The following is a 24,733-nucleotide window of genomic DNA, read 5'->3' on the forward strand; positions in this document are numbered from 1 at the left end:
TCTTGCCCCAGCACAGGGCTCGTCTAGATTCTTCAAATTCCCAAAGATTCCTGGTCCAGAGCACCTGCTGCCACCTTGGTCACTCTGGGAAGGCTGGGTGTGGAAGGAACTGGGAAGAATTCTCAGTCCTGGGTTGACCCAGAAGAGTCCAGAAGAGAACGAAGTGGAGAGGGAATGCTGTGAGTGGGGCCATTCCAGTCCTGTGGGGTCTGCCAGAAGCTGGGCTGACTCAGAGTGGGGAACTGTCCCGAGGCTGCCATGCACCCCCAGCCCCCACCAGCTATTACTTCTCAGGAAAAGCTCCCAACAAATTTCCAAAGGTTCCCCACTATACCACGGGCAGGGGCAGGCAACAAAGAGAAGGGAGCAAAACCAAGCAAAGAGAGGGAGGGAAGGTCTCTGAGGGATAGCTGGGCTCCTCTCTGCAGCCCCCCTCCCACTGTCTCCACCCTCCATCCCAGAACCATTGCCCTTGTCCTGGCCTCCATCCATGGAACAGCTCCCAATCCCCTCCTCCACTCTGCCCCCTCTCTGGCCCTGTGTCCTCTGCACACAGCCCTTGCCCAGACCCCTACCTTGCCTGGCAGCCCAGCCTGGAGTGAACATGCATTCCTTCCCCCAGCTGAGGCCACCAGCCTTCAGTGCACGCATTTCTATGAAGGTATCTCAGGGGGCCCTATTTGATCAGTTATTCCTCCCAGAACCGCTCCTTGAAGGCAGGGAGGCCTGAGGCTGTTTCTAGCCTGGCCCGGGCCTGGCCTCCCAGGGGAAGCAGTCTAGGTGGAAGCTGGGAAGACAGAAAGAGGTGCAGGAAACATTGGGGCTTCAAGGTTAAGGCTTGGGGGAGCAGCACACTGCAGGAAGTTGTATGTTAAGATCCTCATCCCTGCCTCTCACTAGCTGGGGCTCTCTGAGCCAGCTCCCAGGGTCTATTAAGGAAATGTGAGGACATGTGTGGTGCTCACACAGGGAGGAGATACCAGTAGCAAACAGGAGTCCTCACTCGCCCCCACCCCGTCAGGACAGCTTTGCAGGCAGGGAACAGGCACAGGTAAATAAATAGCTCGTTTATTAGTAATATGTTACATTATTAAAGTGCATTGAGAAGAGATACAGGGCGGAAGCTAGAAGGCCACCAGCCCCAGGCCCTGCCCCAGACACAGCTGGAGAAGGGCCCAGCTCTTTGCTGAAATCCATGGACTGGGGGTATGGCCGTCCACTTGGAGAGCTTGGCCCAGGCCATCCCCACTGGAATTTTCACAGTTTAGCCTAAGTTATAACATGTCCTGAGCTGAAGGTGGGAGGCTAGGAGCATGGAAGCACAGCCCCTGGGGAAGGGGGCTGAGAGGAAGGGAGGATGCTCCCTGCCCCCCAACCCCCAATGCCAAGGGCAGAGTCCTGGAACCTCCCCCAAGGACCCGGCTCCTCCTTCTAAATGAATGTGGCGAACCTAGGGCTCAGTTTTCTCCTTCATTCTCCCCTGTCTCCCTCACCCTCACCCCCAGGACCCCCCCACACCAGGGGCTCGCGCCCTCAGGCTGGGCTCCTGGGGCAGAGCCAGCTCATGCCACTCTCCTAGAACCCATGCCTGTCCCTGGACTCTTATCCCAACCCCAGGAGCCTCAGACTGGGACCAGCGCCCACCCCACCCTTCCCTGCCCCTCCCTCTCCCCCCCCCCAGCATGTAGTTTTGGTATTTTCATACAGATGCAGTCAGAAGTAGCTATACATGAAATAAGCCTAACATAAAAATAGAGCTTTTTCCGTCCTTCCGTCCGGAAAGCAAACATCCTTCAATAAACATGCAAGGCGACTGTTCAGTGGGACCCAGACTGTGACGGAGCTGCAGAGGGCGGGGCCTGGCAGGGCAGCCCTAGGTATGTAGGGACCCTAGCCATCCAGACATGGAGGAAGGAGGTGAGGAAGACTGCAATTGGGTACAGAGTCCAGAAGGACTCAGGCCTCAGCCCCAAGGTCCAGAGGTGGGGATCCAGGTCCTTTCCCAAACCCATATCCCGGCCCAAAGGCTCTCAAGCCAGGAGCATCGCTGCATTTAGTCAAGTGTGAGGAGTTTTTGAAAAATATTCTCCAGAAGATAAAGTCTTGGGTCACTGCCACCCCACTTCACAGTTAGTGCCTTCATTCTCTGGCCCCCCTCCACCCCCATCCCACTTGGGGCCCAGCAGCCGCCTGCGGCTGGACATCTCCAGGCCTTTGGTCCCCTATTGGGTTATTCAGTCCCCCTGGAAGAAACAGCAGGCAAGGAGCTTCCGGGCCAGCCGGCTCTGAGTGCGAGACCTTTCCAGTGTCCCTGGGCTGCAGAAGCCTGGGACATTTCTAGCCCCTGGAGGTACTAGTGAACCAGGAGGCTAAGAACAAGCGTGGGCAGGATCCCCAGCCAAATGGAGGCGGCCAGGGCACGGGCACGGCCCATCAGTTGCTCGGCCAGGGCACGGTCCTCAGGCAGCAGCTCCCAGTGCTGAGCCTCACGGAGGTAGGAGCCCTCCTGGGCCTCGCAGCGGTAATGGCCATACTGGCGGGCCGTGAGGTTCTCAATGAACAAGATGCAGTTGGGACTCTGGTGGCCAGGCTCACAGCTCTGTTCCACGTTCTCCTCATGGCGCCATGAGTAGGTGGCATGGCGGGACTCCATGGGGCAGCTCAGGTAGTAGCGAGAGTTCCGGGCCAGAGAAACCTTCTGCAGCGGGGCCTCATCTGGGGAGACAGTGGAGAAGCTGTAAGGAGGGGTTGAGGGATCCTAAGGGAGGCTGTGTCCTCCCATGAAGACTGAGCTTCTAGGGCAAGGCTTCTGAGTGAACATAGGACCCAGTTCCTAGATTTCTCTTCTGTTCTCCCACAATCCTCATTCCATCCCTCTCAAAAGCAGCATAGGGCTCCCTTGGCCAGACTGTCCTGCCCCATCTGCCTGGAGCCTGCAGGTCACACTCATGTCTCCCTCAGACCAAAGCTACCAGGGGCACAGATGTACTTCACTCATGGAACTGTGGCCTGTGGGGCTAGATCAGGTACCTGGTTTTGGGTTGGGACACTCTTTGTGTGGCTCCATTGGATTCATGGATTGCAGCACTGACCTGGAGTTGGAAGAAGAGAGGCTCAGATGGGAGGCTGCAGCCAGGCCTCTGGCTTGACCTCACTCCTTACACAGTATTGGCAAAGAGAAGAGTCTGGCCAAAATGGCCCCACAACAACACCTCCTGCAGCCCTTCAACACCACCCCCACTCCCATGTCCACCTTCTCCCAGGGCCAAGAAACCCCAAGCAATATACCGTTGGGAGCTGTAGATGGACACGCAGTGATCCTGGTCCCAGCCGCAGTAGGGGTCTCGGGACATGAGGCATCCATGGCAGCCCCCACCGTAGACCTCACACAGGTCCAGGGGCACTTGGCTCACCTCCCACTGGGAACTCACATATAGCTTCCGCTGGAAAGAAAACAAGACCGGGTCAGGACAGGGCCACTATGCTGAATCCTAAGCTCCCAGACAAGGGGTCCTGTGGCCGGGCAGGCCCTAAGGATCAAAGGATCTTAGAATGACATGCAAAACACATGCACACTGGCTGTCGGGATAGCCCCACAGAACCAAAGCAGGGGTGGGGAGGCTCACCCGGTCAGCATCCAGAGACATGGCCTGGATAGCAGCCGCACGGCGGAAGGGCTGGATCTCCATGATGTTGAAGACGAGGTTGTGCTCCCGCTCCCCTGACTCCACCACCTTGTGGATGGTGCCCCTGTCTGTGGACAGTGGGCAGAGGGTCAGCAGGCAAGGGCCCTACATCAGAGCTGGGCAGCCTCCCTCGAGGCTGGGTACTGGGAAAGACGGGATGGGGAGGGGTAGGAAGTTGTGACTCAGGCAAGGGTCACAGGACTGGGGTGGAGTGGGGTGAGGAGAGTGTGACTGGGAAGGAACGCAAAGCCCAAGGGCAGCCGGGAAGTTTCCAAGGCTAGTCCTGAGCAGCCATTCCAGGAGGCCTAGCGCTCTTCCAAGAGGAGCCCCAATGTGCCCGAGGCTGCAGCGTGAAGGGCAAACCAGGAGTCCCACGCTCATGCATTACCTCTGTCACCCCTCCACAACCCTTCCAGATGGACATTCTCTTCCCACTTCACAGATAAGGGAAAGAAACTCAGAAAAGTAACCAACTATTTCAGGGTCACATGGCTGGTGATCAGAAGAGAACAAGCTGGAACCTTGACCTGTCAGAACCCCACCCCTCAGCTTCTTCCAAGACTCCCCTGACTCCTGGACTCTTAGAAGATATATTTTCTTTAAATAATTTTTTTTTATTTTGTAACAATGCTAGATTTCCAGAAAAGTTGCAAAGATAGTACAGAGAGTTCCTGTCTAGCCTTCCCCCAGTTTCCCCTAATGTGACTGCCTTACATAACAATGGCACATTTGTCACAACTAAGCAATTGACATTGGTGCATTACTATTCTCTAAACTGCAGACTTCATTTGGATTTCACGGGTTTTTCCACTAATGTCCTTCTTTTGTTCCAGGATCCAATCCAGTACTCCACAATGCATTTAGTCTTAGGGGATATTTTAATTTTTTCAAAATCTTAGATCTGAAAAGAACCTTAGATTCCTTATAAGGACTCCCCAAGGTCACATAAGCAGGCTGCTCGCTACACCAATACTCTCTCCAATCTCCATTGGCACCTGTTGGGAACTAATGGGCACCCTGACCCCTGTTCTTCCTAATCCCACCTCACCTGCTGTCCCAGTTTCTAGAATAGCCTCCTTCCCTCCCCATTTCCCAGGGCATCACCTGCCCCCAAAAAAGCAGTCAGATGATTGCCTGCCTGGGACAGTTTCTCTCTAGGTCTCTGTGATTCTCATCTGAAGACTCTAAGTTCTGGCCAGAGGCTCCTTGGACCTAATAAACCCCCAGCCCAGTCACTATCTCTTTCTCTCTTTCTCTTTCTCTCTTTCCCTCTCTCTCTCTCTCTCATGCACACGCACACACACACACACAAAGCCCTCCTTCTGCCTACTTCTAAACAGGTCCAGGAACACCTCCTTGGTAAACTTCTCAGGAACAGAGTCAATAATTTCTCCCAGTAACCTCCCTCCATTCAAAAAGTTCTAGCCCCAATATTTCCAAATGCTGCAGGCTCCAAAATAGTACCTCTCACATGGCCCTCAAGGAGAACCAGACACCTCCCCTAATCCCTGAGTGTGCTGGCAGCCCAGGTGTGCAGGAAGTCCACTTAAGTCTGGCCTTTCCTGTCCTGATTCCTGCTCCCAATCCTGTATTGTGACTTCTTCAGCCCTACTCCCAGTGCCCTGCCATCCCCTGGCTAACCACAACAGCTAGGCCATGTACTGTGAAGGCAAAGCAAGGACAAAGAGCCTGTGAAGCCAGAATAAATGGAAGGATAAAGGGATGGAATCCCAGGACCCAGAGCTCAGGTCCTGCCCCACGGGAAATTCTTCTCCTTGAGGCTTCCAGAAGCCAAACAATGGCCCTGGACTTTCGCTTCCAATCAGGCCACCACAGCCCAGATAGCCCCAAGGTGAAACAGCAGCAGAAAGTCACATGGGGGATTGTGAATCATTGAGGGTGGGTGTCTGGGACCTAAATGGGTGGCCCCAGAGGTGCTAGGGTCCTTTCTAGTCTGAGGAAAGCCTGCAGCCCTGGCCCACACTGGCCTCCAAGCCCACTCCCAGGATCCATCCTGGCCCACAGTCTGAGACCAGGAAGCTGCCAGAAACCCAGTTCAGGGCTGATTCCTCCATGCCCAGCAGCTTTCCAGAATGCAGAACCATCTCCCAGGGCATTCCACCCAACTTCTCCCAGGAAGGCCTCCAGGGAAGAGGAGAGGTTACTCCAGTCCTCTGTGAGGCTTTGTCATGGCTCTCCCGTCTAGAACTCCTTCCTCATGTTCTCGAATGTATTGTCTCATCCACACAATCCCCAAGTCAGGGAAAGGGTCTGTGGTCCTCATCCTACCCGGCAGGGACTCTCAGGAAGCTCAGTTCCCAGGCCCCTCCTCCTGACTTTCCACATCTCTTTTCACCATCTTATTCCCTGAGACAAACATCTGAACCAAAGCTATACTGGGCTTCATTCAGACTTGTCACATTTCTACCCAAATTCTGTGTGCTCTTCTCTCATCCTAGATGTCTCCTACTTTTCCCTCTGCCTTGCCTCTTCTAGGAAGCCGTCCGCACTTTCCTGATCTTCCCCAACCCCATGCACTAATCTCTGAAAGCTACAGCCAATCAATTCTTCCTTCCACATATGAAGATCCATCCAAATGTTACCTATGTTCTTCTTTATACCATTCACATCCATTTTTACAAAGCAAACCAGGGGGTCCCAGGGTAGCCCCTCACCTGTGGTTAAGTAAAGCACATGGAAGGTCTCCCCATGGCTGGCTTGCATGCGGTGGACAGCCACTTTCTGGTAGTGGTACTTAGAGTGGAATAGTGGTGTCTTCAGTGGCCCCATGGGCTCCACCCTCTGCGCCACTTCAGGGTGACTGTCAGCCACCTGGAAGGTCTCTGTGGGTATCGGCTGCTGGTCTGGGAGGCACTAAGGAAAGCAAGCCTGGGTCAGTCAGATGGCTGGGAGGGGACTTAGGAGAGGGCTGGGACCTGGGTCACAGCTGGTATTACGGCTCACCTTGCCAGGCCGAGGGTTGGGAAGGCCCATGTGGTAGCCCTTAAGTGAGGAAGTGCGGAAGACCTTGTCAATGTCACCGAGGGAATACACACAAACAGCAGAGTAGTTCCTGCAGGGACACAGAGACCACCTCAATAGGGGGCCCAGGACCCACCCAACCCCACTCATCCAGACCAGCCACATTCGAAGGTGGGCCATATCCACAGTTCCCTGGTCTGTGAGCCAGGACTATCTTTGGAGCCAAACTCACAGCATCACCAAACACCAATGGAGAAAGGCAGGAGGGAGAGAAGTTCAACCTAATTTTTCTCCCCTGACATCTAAAACCACAACCTTATGCTCTGCGCTACAGTATCACTGAATTCAGAGGCCACCTCTACCCAATGTCAAGGCAGGAGGAATCCCAACATGAGCTGGGTGACTCTCTTCTCTAGACTCCCTGGGCACAGGATGCAGAGTGTTGATGTTCCAGGAAGCAAGACCCCTATCCCTCCCCAGTTGGTGGCTCCACCACACAGGGAACCACAGAGCAGGGTCTTAGCTCCCCAGCACTTTTGTCTGCCTTGTTTTCCATCAATGAGAGCGATTAAGAAGTGTGAATTATCAGGCGCAGGCGATGCATGAGCAGGTGTGATAGCACCCAGCACCCAGCACCCCAGGAGAGGCCTCAGCAGCCTTTCCCAGGGCTCTGAGCATACACATGGTAAGACACACAGGCATGAGTGTGCATATGATGCATGACCACACACCATGTGTACATGATCACGACCAACAGTACACACGTTTACACTGCCTACTCCTACCCCACACCCAGCAGTAGCCCTGTCATTGAGCTTGTGATCCCTGCTCAGGCCACATCAGCAGGGCCCAACACTAAGATCCCTATTGGACATATCTAATGCCAGCCTCAGTCCCAGGATGAAGGTCTCTTACCAGGGATTGGAGAAAACTCCATAGACTCTGGTGTCCCTCCACTGGCCACTGGGGTCAGGGAGAAGGAAGACATCTTGCAATCGGTTAAAGTTCTTGTTGGTGGCAGCATCGCTGCACACAAGCATGGCTTTCAGGAAGGTATTCCACTTGGAGACTGACAGTGAACTTTCACCACCTTGGTCTCCCTAGAAGGACAGAGGAAAGAGGTGATTTCTCAGAATTTGCCTGGCTGCCCCACACACCCGAGGCATCTGCTATGAGGAATGTCAGCCTTAGGGCTATGGAGGAGAAGGACAAGCTGTAAAGGGGTCAGAATTTTCCAGGGAGAGCATAGGCAGGTTTTCAGGTCAGGCTCCAGTCATAGGCCTGGTTGACCAAAGGCACAGGGCACACAGTGAGGTCCTGATGCTGAGAGTGCTCGGTCCCCACACAACACACAGGCTCAGACACACATCTGACCCCCCCACACACACACAGGGCACAGCTTATTCATATAAGCAAAACACACTCATCAACACACTGTCACTCACATACTCGGGCACATCACATATGCACATGAGCTCAACCATCTTTACCCACTCAGACGCATGATGATCTGTGCACCCACATTTGCCCCCACAGCCCCACACACAGACTCACGCAAGCGCGCACATCCTCACTCACTCCTATTTGTGTGTAGACACATACTCACCTACTCATCCCCCCTCACACACCCACTCACCCTGCACAGCTGGGCTACACGGGATACGTTAAGAGGTGCCTCGGGATTCTTGTCAGGATTGTCTTCCCGGAAGAAGTAGTAGATCTTGTCATCGTAGGCTTGGTCTTGGTGCACGATGGTAGCCTTGATGAATTGCGGGTCTGCCAGGGACACAGGTGAACAGGTGTGAGGCTGGGGAGCCTGCATGAGGGACCCACACCAACCCTGCCACACTTTCCCAGGGTCTACACAAGCCCAGGGCAAATTATACCTGGAATAAACTCAGAACACAAAGTCCAACACCCCAAGAGGCCCTAGACTCTGCAGCACCACTCCACACCTGTTTTGCCCTCCTCCTACAATAAGATGTCATCGGCCCAGGAGGAATGACTTCATGCCTGGGGACTGGGGGAAAGTCCCTGGGGACTCCCAGGTCACTTCTGCCTAATTGGCAGAGCCTTAATAAGGAGAGGGGTGGCCCCCCTAGGAGCTCAGTAGAGGGATGAACTTTGGTCTGGGCTTCCTCTGTGTTTGCTCCCAGGGTGTGTAGGCCCACCCTGCCTCTGCTTTCACAGCCCAAACTCCTTGGCACGGGCTGCGCAGGCCTCCGCCAAGACCCTGCTTTTCTGAATGGCCCATTGGGAGATCTGGGCATACACATCCCCTGGTCCAGCATGGCCCAGCTGCAGTCCCACTCACTTTGCATGACGGTATCACTGGTATATAGTTCACTCTCGCCCCGGATGCGACGAAAGCGAGGGATCTTCCCGTTGTATTCCTGCTTCCGAATTGTGGAGTACACCTCGTCCCCTAGGGACAGTGGTGGGGGGTGTTGGTAAGGGCACCTCCTTACGTCCTTCCCCTAGGGCCCAGGCCAATGGACAAGGAGCTGACCATCCCTCCCCTGGCCTGGTGTAGCAGCATCCTCCAAGGGCCCCCGCAGCAGCGCTGCCTCACCTTCAAACAGTACAAGGGAGTTCTCATCCGGGCTGAAGGGGGCATAGCCTCTCATCTCACCAAGTGGCACCACAGTGCCATTCACCTGGGGTACACCAAGGGGGTTAGATGGCTGCATGATCTCATAGCCATTACCCCCCATGAGGTCTTGATTCTTGACCAGAAGGCTCTCCCTCACGGGGACTCCACTCTTGGGTAAGCCCAACCTCAAGGTTCCCCATCTCCTTCCTGCCATAAGGGGCTAAAGCCCACCCAGAAAGAGGGAGCTCAGGCATGGTGGACAGAGGTTCTCACCAGGTTCCAGCAGCTGGGGCGGCGGGCATTGGTGCCGCAGACCAGCAACCCTTCACTCCGCCTCTCCAGGAGCGTGATATAGTTGTCACAGTCCTATTCCAGGAAGAAAGACAGGAAAAGAAGTTGGGTTGGTGGAAGGCCCTGGCAGTAGGACCCTCAGTCTTGGAAAGAAGACATTAGAAGTGGCTCAGCGAAGGTGGCAGCCTCCCAGGACAGTCCAGCTGACTCCACTCCCACTGCCTCCACCAAGAACAGAGGCCTCCAGAGAGGGATAATGTCTCCTGCTCAGACTGGGGCCCCTAGGATAGTCCCACACCTCCCCCTTCAGCCTGGGGAGAATCATGCTTCCTTCCTCAGAACCTCTTCTTTTTTTCTTCTTTCATGTTTGTGCATGGGGCGGGGGCTACTAGGGGATTAACCCAGAGGCACTTTACCACTGAGCTATAGCTCCCTAGGCATTTTTATTTTGAATATATATTTGTGATTTGTTTGTTGTGTTTTTGTTTTTTTATACCAGAGACTGAGCTCAGAGTCACTTAACCACTGAACTATATCCCCAGCCCCAAATTTTTATTTTGAGACAGGGTCTTGCTAAATTGCTTAGAGCCTTGCTAAACTGCTGAAGCTGGTTCCTGAGTCACTGGGATTACGGGCATATACTACCACTCCTGGCCTGCCTCAGATTCTCAAGGTTTCCTCCCTTATCTCCAAGGGGGCTGGCCACCCAAGTGCCACACACACACACACACACACACACACACACACACACTCACCTGCCTGTCCAGGCAGGAGCCTTTTGTGGAGCCGATGTTCACCTGGGGAAGGGAAGAAGCATTAGCCCACTCTGCCAGTGGTAACATGCCCTGAAATACTATCCTGCAGCCTCAGGACAAGCCCTAGACGAAGTGACCACTATTCTCATCTTCTAGATAAGACGCACAACCCAGGCTTGGAGAGGGTAAGTAGATTTCCCAAGATTACACAGCTGTTTAGTCTGATACTAGGAGCCCAAAGCCAAGACCTCAGGAGATGGGTCATGGGTTCTGGAGCCTAACTTCCTGTCCCAGCCTTCCGGATCAGTGCTACCCACATGGCAAGTTATGTTAGTTCCCTACACCAAACTGGACCAACTTTAGGGAGCCTCTCCCAGAAACCATTTGTGGATATGGAAGTGAAAGATCCAAGCTTTCATTCCCTGAGGCTCCTCACCAGGGTCAGAGGGAGAGAAGAGGTAGTATGGGAGGGAAAAGGAAAGGAAAAGAGCGGGGTCCAGGCTCACCATTTGTACAGAGGCGTTCTTGCCCTCGGGGAAGTCAAAGAGGTAGACCTTGCCTCGACCACCGACCCACACGGAGGAGCTGCCTGGCTCATGAAAAAGCACGGTGTGGGGCTCAGTCTGGCCAAACTCCACTCGGTCCTGCCCTGCACGGCCTGAGAAGGAGGCAATGGATAGAAACATTAAGGCTGGGCTTTAGCAAAAGGACCCCGACCTGCCCCTGGCACACCAGCACTTTGTGGCAACTGATGTCTGGTGCTCAAGGCACTTGAGGCCTCAGAGACAAGGTCTGGGATGGGGTAGCACAGGAACTCAGAGAGCCATGAACAGGAGAAATAATGAGTCCCTTAGTAGGGTCCAGCAACTGGCTGTCCTCCCCCAGAGCCATAGCCACTCCCCTAGGAGGACAGCTTCTCTCTCCACTTTATATGTGACCTCAGAGTGGGGGAGGGCTTGGGGAATGTCTGGGGAGAACAGACCCCATCCCCCAAATACATGCGCACTCCTGAGGGGCTGGGCTGGGGCAGGAGGACCAGTGCTCATCAGCTCTGCTGCCACAAGACAGAACAAACAGCAGGGACTCTAAGCATACCCCTTAGAGTTCATATTTTCCCAGAATCCCTTTGTTCAGAACCCTAAGCTCTCCTTGAGGAAGTTCTGTCCAACCCCGTCCAGCCGCCCCTTAGTGGACACTAGATCAGAACTGAAGGGAATCATAACATCCACCCCTTAGTGGACACTAGATCAGAACTAAAGGGAATCATAACACCCACTCCCTTCCATTTCGAGGCTGGGTAAACAGAGGTCAAGGGACGGGCAGCCCCCTTGGGGCTGATGAGTAGCAGCCTCTGAACCAGGGCCTGTGCTTCTGTCCCCTGCACCATTCTGTAGCACCACCCACTGGAGCCTGGCTTCACCTACTGAGATGCCAGATCTCCTGGGGATAAGGATCAGTTCTCCCTCTCCAGCAACTCTGGGACAGGAGGACCTTCACAGAGAATAGGCTGGGCTTTCAATAGAAGAGCTGACCAGGACAATTTTGCCCAAAAAAAAAAAGCTGCAGCCGCCGCCTCTAGGGAGAGGCTGTCTCATCTCCGGTGACATTGCTGAGGTTGTCCTGTTTGCAAGACTAAATTACAGGGATGGGATAGTCTGTGGCTGTGCCCTCAGCAATCATATACTGCCAGCATCTTCCCACCTCTGCTCAGCCTCGGGCCTCACCCAGGAACTTGGTCTGACCACTGTTTTTTCAGCTGCAACCAACTCTGGGACAGCCAGTTTGGCAGTGACACCCAAGTAGGACAAGCTGCAGCCCAGACAGAGAAAAACTGCCATTTCCTCAAGTCTGCCCCCAATCCCTCTTGCTGCCATTTGGGCCATTCCTACTGATCCTCCATTCAACAGGGGCAAGAAGCAGCTGGACCTCACACTTGAACGACCTATACCTTCATTTTCTTTCCTTAGAAATACGTATCACTGTGTGGCCAAGTCATCCATGGAAGTGGATGTTTTCTTATTTGGTACCTTTGCTGTGGCTTGGCTCACTGTACAAGGGAGGAAACTGAGATACAAGCCCTGGGGTATAAGCCTCGCCAAGATCACGCTAGCAAGCTGAACAGATTGGTTCACCCAGACAGTAACAGTTCTCAGGAGCATTCAAGGGAATGTCAGCATGGTTGGCCACAGAGATGTGCCAAATTCATTGCTCTCTGGTTGGCCTGGCCCTCCTGGGGCACTCCACCAATAGCTTGACCCAAAAGCTCAGAGGAATCAGCACTCTCGGACCCCAACGCTACCCCCATCAGCCCCAGATGCGTAAGGCAGGGGCTGAGAGCCCAGCTCTGTGCTGCTGGCTTGGAGTGAGCATAGGATGTTGGCAGATCTCGGCTCTGCCCGGCTCTGCCCTGCTCTGACTTAATTCTAGCTGGGGTAAAATTGGAATTCTGGGGTCGGCGGCCCACAGGCACGTGGCCTTCCTGAGTCAGATCCACAGCTCCCCTTTCACCTGCAGCCTGAGCTAGCTGCCAGAGTCCCCATGGGCCAGCCAGCCCGGGATTCAGACAGTCTGCAGCCCCACCTCCCTTCCCGCTGCCTCCACAGCCAGCCCGGCAGCCAGGAAAACATACATACTGCATCTGGAGATGTTGGGTTGGGGTCTGAGAAATAGCACTGTGGGACAAGGGAAAGAAGTCTTAGTCCTCAGGCTGCACTGGCCAACTCCACCAGTCCCTTAGTCCCACACAAGCCCCAGGGCCATAGCCCCAGATCTTGGAGGGACAGGCAAGGCCAATGTACAACCATAGCTCTACTCATATGGGAAGAGACACCAGAGGGGACCCTGGTGAGAGCCCTTGTCTGAGGGTTTCAAGGTTATCAAAGGGAGGAGAGCAGTCCTGAGCCTGCTCTGGGGAGTCAAGCCTGATAAGTGAGGCACGGCCTGGAGGGCAGGACTGAAGGGGAGAATTGGCCCTGCTCTGGGAATCCAGGCTGAGGGTGAGACAGCTGTACAACAGGAAGCTTCTACAGCTTCTGAGGCTGTTTGGCCCTCTAAGCCAAACAGCCTCAGAAGAGAGTCCAGGGCTGCTCATGAAGTATATGCTGACGACATCAAGGGAGGGAGAAGGCTGCCGGCTGCTGGGTGAGGGTGATGGTGGTGGGACCAGGACTGTCCTGTGTGGGTCTGCAAGCCTATTCCCCTCAAACGCTGGCTGTAATGGCTACAGTAAGGGAAGACAAGGTCTGTTCATCCCATTTTGCAGAAGAACAAACTGGACCCCAGGATCATTGCCTCCTGTGACCCCCAGGTTCCTGCCTCTCCTGGCTCTGTGCCTGGTGATGTGTATGGAATGGGGTGGGGGGATGGCACCAGCTCGGCCCCAGGACAAGACCTTGGCCCAATCTCCACCACAGCTCCAGCCCCGGCTCCTGCACTGCCCGAGGCCCTCAAAGGGCCTGATTGTGCTGAGGAAGTGTCAGAGCGGCAGCTCAATGAATACATGAAAGGAAGCTTTGTTCAGGTCGGCAGGAGAGGGGGCTGGGGGCTCAGGGGCAGGAGGGCTGCCTGGAAGTGAAGGCAGCACCAAGCCATCATGGCCAGGATCTGTGGCCCGGCTGGATCAACACGAGAGAGCTTGGCCAGGGGAGGGGACAGACTTCAGGTTTCTGCCCAGGCAGGGTCTGAGCAAGGCTGGGGACTGCCTTAAATAGGCCCAGGCCAAGGGAGGAAGTATCACATCATTAAAGAATTTATTTTTTGCTGGCTTATGAACCCAAAGGGATGGGGAGGCAAATAAAAGCTAGATGGGCCAGAAAGCAGGGTGCTACAGCCTAGCAGAGTTCTAATGAGAGAAGAATCGGGAAGGTGGGCCCTGTGTGATGGGGGAGGGGAGAAGCAGACAGCCCAAGGACACACTGACCCACTGTCCATCAGTCTCCCCTGCTGCCTTCTCCTGAGGAGCAGGGCCAGGAGTGGGAATGCCTCCCCTTCCTCTGGCATCCCCCCACCTCCTGGCTCCCCCTGCTTCCCATCCTGTGTCTAAAAGGAGCACCGTCTGGCACCGTGTCTCCCCCCTCACTCCCCGGCCTGACGCATTAGTGGCTGACTAAGTGGTAGCTAAAAGCTCCCAGAATAACCAGGGGTTCAGGCAGAGGAGGGGGCTAGGGGCACATGGGGAGGACATGGCCCAAAGGCAGGCTGGGCACAAGAAAACCAACCCCCACTCCATGTGATTCCGAGCCAATCCTTGCTCTGCTAGACTAATAAAGAGGACACTCAGGATGCCCTAAACCTAGCCAGGCCCCATGTCTCCTGAGTCCGCACCACCTCAAAATGGCAGGGCCTACAAGGCCCAGCTCCAGCTCCGGACAGATATAATAAGGGTCAAGTGGGAGGTGGTCTTACATAGATACAGCCCCCAGGTGGAGGGCTCTGATCCCGCTGAAAAGAATTGGGCCGGGCAAGGCACCATGGTGCACACCTATAACCTCAGCAGCTCAGGAGGATCATAGGTTCAAGGCCAGCCTCGGCAACTTAGTTAGACCATATCTCAAAAAATAAAAAGGGCTGGGGATGTAGCTCTAGGGGTAGAGTATCCCTGGGTTCAATGCCCAGTCACACACACACACACACACACACACACACACACACAAACAAACAATCAGCCCTGATTCCTCTTACCACACCCCACTGTCTCAGTAATGGACTGACTAGCAAATTGGCTGCAGACCCCGCAGGGTGGGGACAAAACAGGTCTGCCTGGAGGGACATCATTCTTTGTATTCACCCTGGTCCCCACTGTCCTCATTGCTTGTAAAACAGGAAGGCATCCTAAGAGGAGGGCAGAGAGGGGTTGCTGTCCACAAAAGAGGCATCAAGGGCTGGTCTAGTCTGGCAGGGAGAGTCTTCCAACACGACCCACCAACCCAGTGAACCTTGAATGCTCACCTCAAGAAGCCCTTTAAAAGTGGGCAGAGAGAATGGCAGGAATGTGGGCATCCCAGCAGGAAACACTTGAGTCAGACAACCAAGGAGCAGGAGCCAGGCCACTTCAGGTCGGGAACCCAGCCACCCACCCACAGTTTTTCCATCTTGCATTGCTGGGCCCTCTTACACCCTGGCGTGGCCAGAGAGAAGAGTTATGGGCCACATGGATCCCAGGAATTAGTCTGCAGCTTCTCCACCCTCAGGAATACCACACCCTTCAGGTCAAGGTGGAAAGGAGGGAATCCAAACAGTCACTGAGCTGAGGGGGCTCCAGAGGCCAGAGAGGCTCTGCCACTGGCCCAACAACACACAGCAAGGGAGACTGAGGATTCTGGAATCATTACCTCGCTGTATCTCTCCAGTCACACGTCCTAGACTTCTTGAGAGCCTCTGATTTTCAAAAAAAGCTGTCTTACTCAGTCTCTTTCTCTCTACTTCCCTGCGTCATCCCTCTCCCTACCCTTCTCTTCCTTGTTCACTAGGCGCCAAGTCACTAACCTGACAACTAAAGGGAATCACCCGCCCACCCACCTTCCAGGTGGGGCCCTGATCTCCCAGGGGGTCTTTAGCAATCAAAGTCTTAAACCCAAAGGCATGACTAATGGTGGAACTGCAGGTGCTGTGTCAGGGGGTGAAGAAAAACCCTTCTGCTGGCAGCGGGTGCACAGGAACAAATATTCCATGACGCTACCTCTTCCAATATGGCCAGGAAAGAAGGAGTGAGAAGCCTTGTTTTCCAGGGTGGTGCTGGCCTGGTGCTAAGCAAAGGTCATGGTCGTTATTAGGGTCCTGGCAACACTGAGGCAGAGTCAGGTTCCAACAGATGCCTGGTAAGGACAGAACATCTGTGCTGGTGGCAAGGCCTCGAGGTGGTACTCAGTTCCCAGAGGAAGGAGGGGTCCACCCGTCTTTATCAGCAGGGGAACATCGAGCTATGTGCTGGGCTGCAGTGGGAGCATCCACCGTCCACCAAGGTCAGTGGTGGGTGGGAGGGGAGTGCACTTGACCTGTGGCTCAGCCTTGGCTCCAAAAAGACTCATATTCACTTCAGCATCTGGGTGGCTGTGACTATGAGCAGGGGCTGGCCTTCCTCAGTTGGGTCCCTTTTGTGGATGGGGGTTGGGGGAGTTGACCTTGTTAAGATCTGAGTTTTATGACCCACGATGATTTTTGGAACAAATCACGAAACAGGGTGAAGTTCATGGGTCATTTTGGGAAACCCGGCCTGTGAAAGCTAGAGAAGTCAGAGTGCACTTTGTGGAAGTGGAGACAGTAGCTAATGACTTCACCTGCCTCAATAACTAGCCCACCAAATCCCCCAACCACCCAGCAAAGAAGACAGGACAATGGTTTGCATCCCCATTTTACAGACAGGAAAACCAAGATCCCTCCAAGTCTCTAAGGGCTGGTGCTCTCTGCATTGCATCCCTGTGCTCAGAGGACCAGGCTTGGCTACTGGGAGTCTAGGTGGGGCAAAATCTTGGGAATAATGGGCCATGTGAAAAGGAAGCTTTAGGGGAGACAACTGAAAGGGAGTGAAGTCACTGAGCTCCGCTGGAGTAGGAGGCTCTGAGCTCAAGCCCAGGGAAAGCAGGAAGCCCAGGACAAACACCATGTCCTGTCTAACTTCCACCTGTTCTTTAGCCCAGCAGGTTCCAAAAGCCCCAGTGAAGCCAAGGTCAGCTGGTGGCTCCTTCAAAGCAGAGGAACAGGCAGAGGTGCAGGGCCTGCCCTTGGGCCCAGAGACAGGGCAGGGGTCAGGCAGAGGGTAGAAGAAGAAAATAGCACCCCAAGTAAAGGGAGGTAGGCAGGTGGAGACTGTTGTGAAACAGAAGGTTCCTCAGCCCTGGCCGGGGCCTGGACCAGCAGGGGAGACAGTACAAGGGCAGACAGCCAGCACAGCCCATGACGGGGAGCTACAGGGGCCTGACTGCCAGGACTGCATTCCACCAGAAACCAAAGACACCAGAGGGAAAGAGGATGTTGATTTTGATGATGATAGCAAAGACACCCCTGCCCCAACTCCTTCAAAGCATTTATTATGTGCCAGGCACTACTCCAAGTGATTTTTAGATGTATTAATTCTTTTAATCATTCATTGTATGAGGTATGTCTGTTATTATCCTCATTTGAGAGATAAGGACAGTGAGGCACAGAGAAGTTGAGTAATTTACCCAGGACCACACAGCTAATAAGTGGGGGAACAGAGGTCGACATTCAGGCAGACTGACTGTAGAATCAGTGCTTGTAACACTGTACTCCAGGAACAGGGCCTTCCAGAGGTTACTTGGCTACATGACCTCCACCTATGACATCCCGGAGTATGTATAAGCAAGCATGAGTATGCAAGCCCACAGAGAACAGGAATCTGGGGGTGCAGCATGGGTTCTAGCCCTGAGTACTGACCAAAATGAATAATTGGGAAGATAAGCCTCCTGAGATCTTTGCTCCCAACAGAAAAATATAGTTTGGTCTGGAGATGAGCATGGTGAAGGGCAGGGCGTGCTGACCAGTCCTTATTTACTGCATGCCTACACAGGTTTCCACCCCGCCAGCGCTGGCCAAAACATTAGCCTCCACCCCCAGCTCCTCAGCTCAAGAATCCACCAGGGCTCCCACTGTGCTTCCCAATAGGGACTGACTCCTCAGGGCAGGGCCATCAAAGCCACCTCACCTCTGTGCACCTCTGCCACGGCTCATTCCCATCTGCACACTGCTCGTGCTTGCCCTTGTCCCTTCACTCCTGCACATGGATCTCACCTGTCCTGGAAGCTCCACCTTAAATCCCTGTGTTCCAGGAAGTGTTCCAGACTGCTCCAGCCTTTACTGCTCCTGACCTTGCACCATCCACCATCTGGCATGCACTGTCTTCTCTCAGATCACTCTATCTGGTGGGATTTTCACCTGGACCACAGGGTCCTAGAGCAAGTGAGGACTAGGCCTCCTGTGGCTCCATCGTCATCCATTTCTAGGGCTTGGCAAGAAGGGGCAGCTGGGACAGTAGGGAAAGGCCTCACTGGAGTGGGCCAGGCCCCATGGCAGAGGAGTAGGCATCTCAGGAAGGGTTTCTAGCTGCTGATAGGGTGGTGCTCACTGTCCATTGTCGACCTTCCTTCCTCAATAGGCTGGGCCAGAGGCCTGGGCTAGAACGCAAACACCACTACAAATGGCTCCCTCCGACTCCCATGTCCCCTGTGTCCCTGTCCTTCACTGTAACCTGTCTCCTTCCCCTCCCCCAGGAAACCTTCCCTGATAGTACCAGTCTACACCAACCTTTCCGGTTCTCACCTCTTGTCAAGGTCCTAGGCTATACCTCTGGGTTAGTCATTACCTCCCAGGGGTCCTCACTAAGTCACAGGCAGCTCTAAGCACCTAGGGGCTCCCCAAGGGCAACCCCAGGGCTTCTCCTGCTTCTCCCCCAGAGGAGCTGAACATAGATGCAGGCATTGGGGTAGAAGCTGGCTGCCCTCCACAATCAGGGGTCCCCCAGGGTGCTGGCACAAAGCCCATGGCCCTGATTAGAAGCAGGGGGTACAGGAGGCACAGCAGGATCAGCCTAATCCCACACTGCCCTGATGGTTAAACCCAGATTAGCCCAAGCAGTGACAGGGATCAACCTGCCCTGGAGACCTGAGCCTAGCCATCCCAAGGAAAGGCCAGAAGAGGTGCATCTAACTGTTCCAAATCTAAGGTCCTGGGGAGATGACATTCCTGGCTGATGTGGCTCCTGCGTGAGGACAGCTCTGAGGTAGCAAGAGTCTGAACTCAGCTGTGCTGGCTGAGGAGGAGATGGGCACAGGGAGATCCAATCCTGACAGGGCAGGAGGGCAGATAGACAACTGGGTAAAAGCCAAGAACTGGGGCCAGCGCAGGCTCAGGGCAGAGGACTCAGTCCTGCCTGGTCCCAGCTCTGTCTATTTTGCCGGGTGTCCTTGGGCCAGTCCCTGTCATCTCTGGGCTTCAATTTCCTAATTTGAGAACTGTGTGGTTGACCCAGCTGATCTGACATTTCTTTTCTGACGTCCTAAGCTTTGTACTATCAGGTTGTGTGGGCTAAGGTCATCCAAGAAGGTTCCTCAGAGGAACTGAAAAAGAACTGACTCAATTCTGAAGGACAGAAAGGAGGAAAAGGATGAATGGAATGCAGAGGGGGGCACCCCTGAGGTAGGAGTGAAGCGGGGAGTGGCGAGGAAAGAATCATGGAGTTGAGATAGGAGTGGCTAGGCCACTATCTGGCACTGAGGAAAGTGGCAGCCCTGTGGCTGTGTGTTCTATGTAGAATGGTGACACAGAGGTACAGAGGAGACTTGAGGAGAGCAGGGCACTGTCCTAGAGAGATGTCAGAGTCAGGGCCAAGGCCTGGTTGATGAAAGGGGATGGAGAATCATCCTGTATAAGGTTGGTGCCTTATGGCCTGGACCTAGCTGGACTGACTAGGGAAGAGCAAGCCTCTGAAGAGGCAGGGCCAGGTCCTCCACCTCTGGCTTTCTCCTTGGCCTGCCTGGTTCACTGAGGACAGGCGAGCTGGTAAGGCCAGGGGTCAAAGGCCCCCTTCTCCCCACATCTGAAAGAAGGAAGGCTTCTGGGGCAGTCAGGCCTGGCCAAAAAAGGAAAGCAAGAGAAACGGAAACCTTTCAGCCCCCGAGCTGCCAGAAAAATTGAGGAAGTATGCTCAGCCTCTTGTGACAAAACCAGTCATCTTGCATGGGGTGAAATGAGGGATGTGGATCTGAAGATGGAGACCAGATATCAGCTGAGGCCCTCTGCAAGCTGTCAGATCCTGTCCCCTGGGCTGTGCCTTCCTCAAAGAGAGATGCTCAGCTTGCCCTGTTCCCTCCAAGTGCTCAGGACCCACCCCCAACTCAAAATGATCTATTCCCACTAAAGGGATCAAAATTCCTAAGCCAGAGGGTAGAGGACGATGCCCCTGCTTGCCCTTCCCTAGTCAATCCAGGCCATAAGGCACCGACCTTTGTTACATTTCCCTTTACAGGAAGGGTGTCTGCTCACCCCACCCCCCCAACAGGACCTGGCTGGTGGGTGGGAAGCTCCTCTGGCATGGACAGTCTCTACAAAGGAAGAGTGGAAAGAGACAAAAGCTGAGGGACAGGCCTCCTCACCTGGAGAATCCCCTGCGGCCAGGAGTCAATGGGGAAAGCCCTGGTGTCCCTGCACCCAGCCCCAGCTTCCCACCAGGAAGCCACCATGGGCCACAGCGTTGCCAGCACTGGAGAGGCAGGTACTTCTTGAAATGATATAGCCTTCTTCCCCAGTGCTGGGCTGGCCATGGAATGACAAGCGGCCCAGCTCAGAGGACCCCTCCTGTAAGTAACCTTCCTGGTCCCCAGGTCCCACCACAGGCTGATTCCACACCTCCATTTGGGAGGCTCTCATATGACTATCTCTGTGGTCCTAGATGCAAATTTTGGGGTCTGAAATCTTCCTGTCCCTTTTCTCCCCCAGCTAACTCCTACTAGTGCCATCTCAGCTTGCCACTTTGTCCAGGATGTCCTCTTATTAGGCAAATTGGGTGAAGCATCTCCTCAGCCCCCATAGCTGCCCACCATTACAGGCCCTGCTACATTCCATCTCACTACAGATCTATCTGCCTAGTCTCCCCCTTTACAAGGGCACCGATTCATCAAGTTTCTCATTGCTAGGTCCCCAAGTCCAGCCCTCAGACCAGCAGAAAGTTCACCCCAGAAAATATATGCTGAATGAATATATCTACCCTTGAGGCCACAAGGCAAGAAGTTACTTCCTCCAACTGATCCTCAGCTTTCAGCCCATGAGAGAAAAAGAGAATAAAACAAAAAACTCAAGGATTTCCCTTGAGGTTTCTATCACTCAAAATTTTAAAAAAATGTGACTAGGCCACCAGACTCTGCCCAGCCCTTCCCACCTCAGAGAATCAGGAATCCTGAGGCATATGGCTCAGAAACTAACAAGCTCCTACCCCCAACCTCTTCAGCCATTTGGGGAAACTGAGACTCAGAAACAGGCAATGATCTGCCCAGAGTCACAAAGCAATTACGGCCAGAGCTAGGCTGGGACCAGAACAAGGTTCCTGCCCTCCTACCTCTCCCCTCTGCCCATGCCAGGGTCATCTTGGGCCTGTGCCAGTGTCTATCCCCCCACCCCCTGCTCTCATATTCTTCACTATCCAGGACACAGAGATCATAGAGTTTAGTAAACAGTGACATCACCAAGCATTTTTCCCAGCTTAGGAAACTCCCCCTTTGCCTTGGGAATTGCACCCCCCCCCCCCCCCGCAGTTCTGCAGGGGGAGTTCACCTTGAAGGTGATGAATACACCCAAGTCCCTGAGGAGGTAAGGATTTCCACTGGAAATGCTGATGCTTGGGGAGCCCCAGGTGTGACCTCATCCCCTAGAGAAGGTGACAACAACCCCTTGCCCTGGGGAGTGGATTCATAATGACTCCCCAGCAGCCACCGAGTCAACAATAACATCCTGTTGTTTAATTGGACCAGAGAGAGGGCAGAACCAGCTGGGTAGGTAGAGATGAGATGGGCTGTTTCCCCCGCTGTGGAATGGCTCACCTCTGACCCTGGAAGTCAACACCTTCCTGAGTTTTTCCTCCTCCTTCAACCATTGGTGGACTAGGGACAGGTGCACAGCTTATACACATTTGTCAACTCTGCCAATCCCTTGCCCTCACCTGCAATCCACTCTTCCTGCCCCTGCTTGAGAAAGGTCAGGACCACACATTCACACCCTAGACTGAACTGTGTCAGTGACACCCTGGAAGGACAATCCCCCAAACCCATCTTGCCCTAGTAAGCTCTGAGGGTCAAAGATAGATGCAGAACTCAAGGACACCACATTGGCACATCTCTTCTCCTGGCCCAAGCTGCTCTGCGCCAGGTCTTCACTGGGCTGAAGAAGCAGCAAACTTTCCAACAGGTGCAGGCTGGGACCCCTCCAGAGCCCCCTGCTCCAACCTTTCCCTAGGAGTTCAAACAGTAGAAAATAAAGACCTTTCCATACCTGTCCCTACACCTGTCATGGTTCAAAACTAAAATCCCAATCTATGTCTTCTAGAGATATGGCTCTGGAACCACTGCTGTCCCTGATCTAGTCATTCCTGGTGCCATACCCCACCCACTGGTGGACAGGGCTCTAGCTTTACAGCAAGCCTTCAAGGGCCCCCTCTCACTCCAGTCCTGGATTTGCCTGACCCAAACTCAATTCTGTCCGACTGCCATGTGTCACCCCACAGGAGACAGGAGGCAGCTGTCAGCCGGGCATACTATCACCAGCTGGTGGCCCTGGTGAGCAGGTGAATGGCAGGGCCTGTTTGGCCAGTGGGGTACCTGGCACTGGTGAAGGAGACCACAGGCTGTCCTTGGACTAGATTGGTAACTGGCTGGTGAGCCCCAACCAGTTGGGGTCAATGGTGCATTACCAAGCAGAGGACATGGCCCGTGTGGTCACAGCAGTGAGCTGTGGGCAGGGGAAGGGGGGCATAGAGCTAGGCTGGGAGCTTGGAAAAGTGGGTAAGAGGTCTGAAAGCAGCTTTAAATAGCCTCAGGGTGGAACCTAAGTGCCCAGGATGAGGAGATATGCATTAAGTGCTAAGAAGTGGGTGTACTTTAAGTGTGTGGAGGGGGACATCAAGGGAAGATTTTGGGGGGGCGGGGAGCAGAGCCAAATGTAAGGGGTTTGATGCAGGGGGAGATTCCAGAACACTTAGTCAAGGCCATTTGTCCCCTCCAGTCACAGTTCATGTGCTGTGGTATCCAAGACAGTCAAGGGGACTGAGGCAAGGCAAAGATCCTGGGGAACACAGGAAGCCCCTGCTGGAGCAAAGGGTGTGCAAATGTTCACCACAGAGGGTTGCCAGAGTTCCAGCCAAACTGCTCCACTCACACCAGGCACACCTCTGGCTGGATAGCAGCGCTGGAGACCACAGGCATCTCATTTATGGTTGAAGAACCACTTAAATCCGTCTCCCCTCCCTAATGCAAAATCGGGACTGGTCCTGCACCTGATCACAGCCCCCACCTGCACCGTGAGCTCAAGCCGCCCAGTGACCTTGGGGGAGTCACATTCCTTCAGCTGCTGCGGCAGTTCAGGACACTCATTTTGTGTGTGGTTCCCCCCCCCCCCCCCCTTCTGCTAAGAATACCTGCCCCAGATAATGCTCAGACTCTGGCAATCCCTGCAAACTGCCAAAGACATCAAAGGGTTCCCGATGGGGACAGACCCAAACAGCCCCAGCTGTGAGTCCCACCACCACAACCACAGGGGAGATGCAGAGACGCCAAATTTGGGGACAGAGCTAGTCCGCTTGGGGGCGGGGAGGAATTTATATGCAATGCAGGGGAGGGGAGCTTAGTCCCTAGCGGCAGAAAGCCTCAAACCCCCACCTAGCCAGCTTTCCGTCCCATTGTACAGGGGTCTAAACTGAGGTGCCCTGGAGGAGACTCTCGTCCCCCAGGTTCTCATATCCACTGTGGCCTAAAGGCTACCTGCCCCATATCTGCTGGCCGGCCAGGGGTCCCAATGGCCTCGCCCCACCCCGTGGGCACTGCCCCCCACGCTAGCGCCGATTCCTGGTGACAACTGCCACGTGCGGGCAAGGGGGGAGCGGCCGGTCCCGGCATAGCAGAGATAGCTCCCAGGTGCCCCAAGCCCCCGCACCACACCTCGTCCCGGCTCGCCGAAGGGTGCCCACCCCCTTGCCTGGCCCGCGCTCCGGGCCGGGGCGGGGGCGGGGGCAGGCGGCGGGGTCTTTGTTCCCGCAGCCGGAGCGCAGCGGCGGCAGCAACGGGTCCGCGCCCCCTTCACCGGCCCAGCCAGAGCCTTGCGCGCCTGCAGAGCCCGCAGCTCAGAAGGAGGGGGTCTAGGTGGGGAGCCGGGACAGAAAAAGGGTCCTGCGGAGAAGACCCCGCTCTAAAAGACCGAAAGCGGCTGGGGGCCGAGAGAGGGCCCGCACCCTCCCCCCGCGTCCGGGCGCTGCGGCTCCCGGCTGCCTACGGACTTGGAGCGACTTAGCTGGGGCTCTGGCCCCAGCCGCTCGCACGCTGCAGCGTTACAGCCTGCTCCGGCGTGACACCACGCACACTCACACACACTCACCCAGACCCACACGCTCTCTGCGGGGACAGCCCGGGACCCGCAGAGCCGCGCGCACGCACTCCCTCCTGGTGCTGCACACTCCGTACCCGCCCCGCGCAGCGTCCGATCCCGCGCCCCGCCGGCCGCGCGGCGCCGCCTACCTTTCCAGACGGCGGAGATGCGGGGTCCGCTCCTCGGGTGGCCTTGGGCGGAGGCGGCGGCCGCCCAGAGCGGCAGCAGCAGCCGCAGCAGGAGCCCGGACCGAGCCGGCGGGCTGAGGACGCGGGTGCGCGGTGCGCTGGGGGCGGCACGTCCGGGAGGAGGAGGCGTCATCCCGCAGCCCCGGAGCGACAGCGGCA

The 24,733-nt window shown here is 55.0% G+C and overlaps 1 protein-coding gene across 1 annotated transcript; it reads right to left on the reverse strand.

Annotated features, from left to right (window-relative positions):
- Positions 1-1,677: 1,677 nt before the first annotated feature.
- Positions 1,678-24,733, reverse strand: Sema7a (semaphorin 7A (JohnMiltonHagen blood group)). Its single transcript, XM_027926162.2, has 14 exons — positions 24,536-24,733; positions 10,814-10,965; positions 10,308-10,349; positions 9,535-9,627; positions 9,241-9,325; positions 8,983-9,093; positions 8,305-8,444; positions 7,584-7,768; positions 6,651-6,759; positions 6,362-6,560; positions 3,627-3,754; positions 3,289-3,443; positions 3,031-3,092; positions 1,678-2,715 (listed from the first exon to the last, which is right to left on the reverse strand). Exons 1-14 carry the CDS (start codon positions 24,705-24,707, stop codon positions 2,354-2,356), a joined length of 1,995 nt encoding a protein of 664 aa, XP_027781963.1. The 5' UTR covers positions 24,708-24,733; the 3' UTR covers positions 1,678-2,353.

This window comes from Marmota flaviventris, chromosome 2 (assembly GCF_047511675.1).
Source record: "Marmota flaviventris isolate mMarFla1 chromosome 2, mMarFla1.hap1, whole genome shotgun sequence".
Classification (NCBI taxonomy): Eukaryota; Metazoa; Chordata; class Mammalia; order Rodentia; family Sciuridae; genus Marmota; species Marmota flaviventris.

What these genes read in the sequence shown, in the direction of transcription:
- Sema7a (XM_027926162.2), bottom strand. Translation starts at nt 24,707, where the DNA reads ATGACGCCTCCTCCTCCCGGACGTGCCGCCCCCAGCGCACCGCGCACC. An exon ending in CAGTGATACCGTCATGCAAA is followed by an intron (nt 8,445 to 8,982) that starts GTGAGTGGGACT and finishes TGTCCCTGGCAG; the next exon opens with ACCCGCAATTCATCAAGGCT. An exon ending in TGTGCTTTACTTAACCACAG is followed by an intron (nt 3,755 to 6,361) that starts GTGAGGGGCTAC and finishes CACTGTCCACAG; the next exon opens with ACAGGGGCACCATCCACAAG.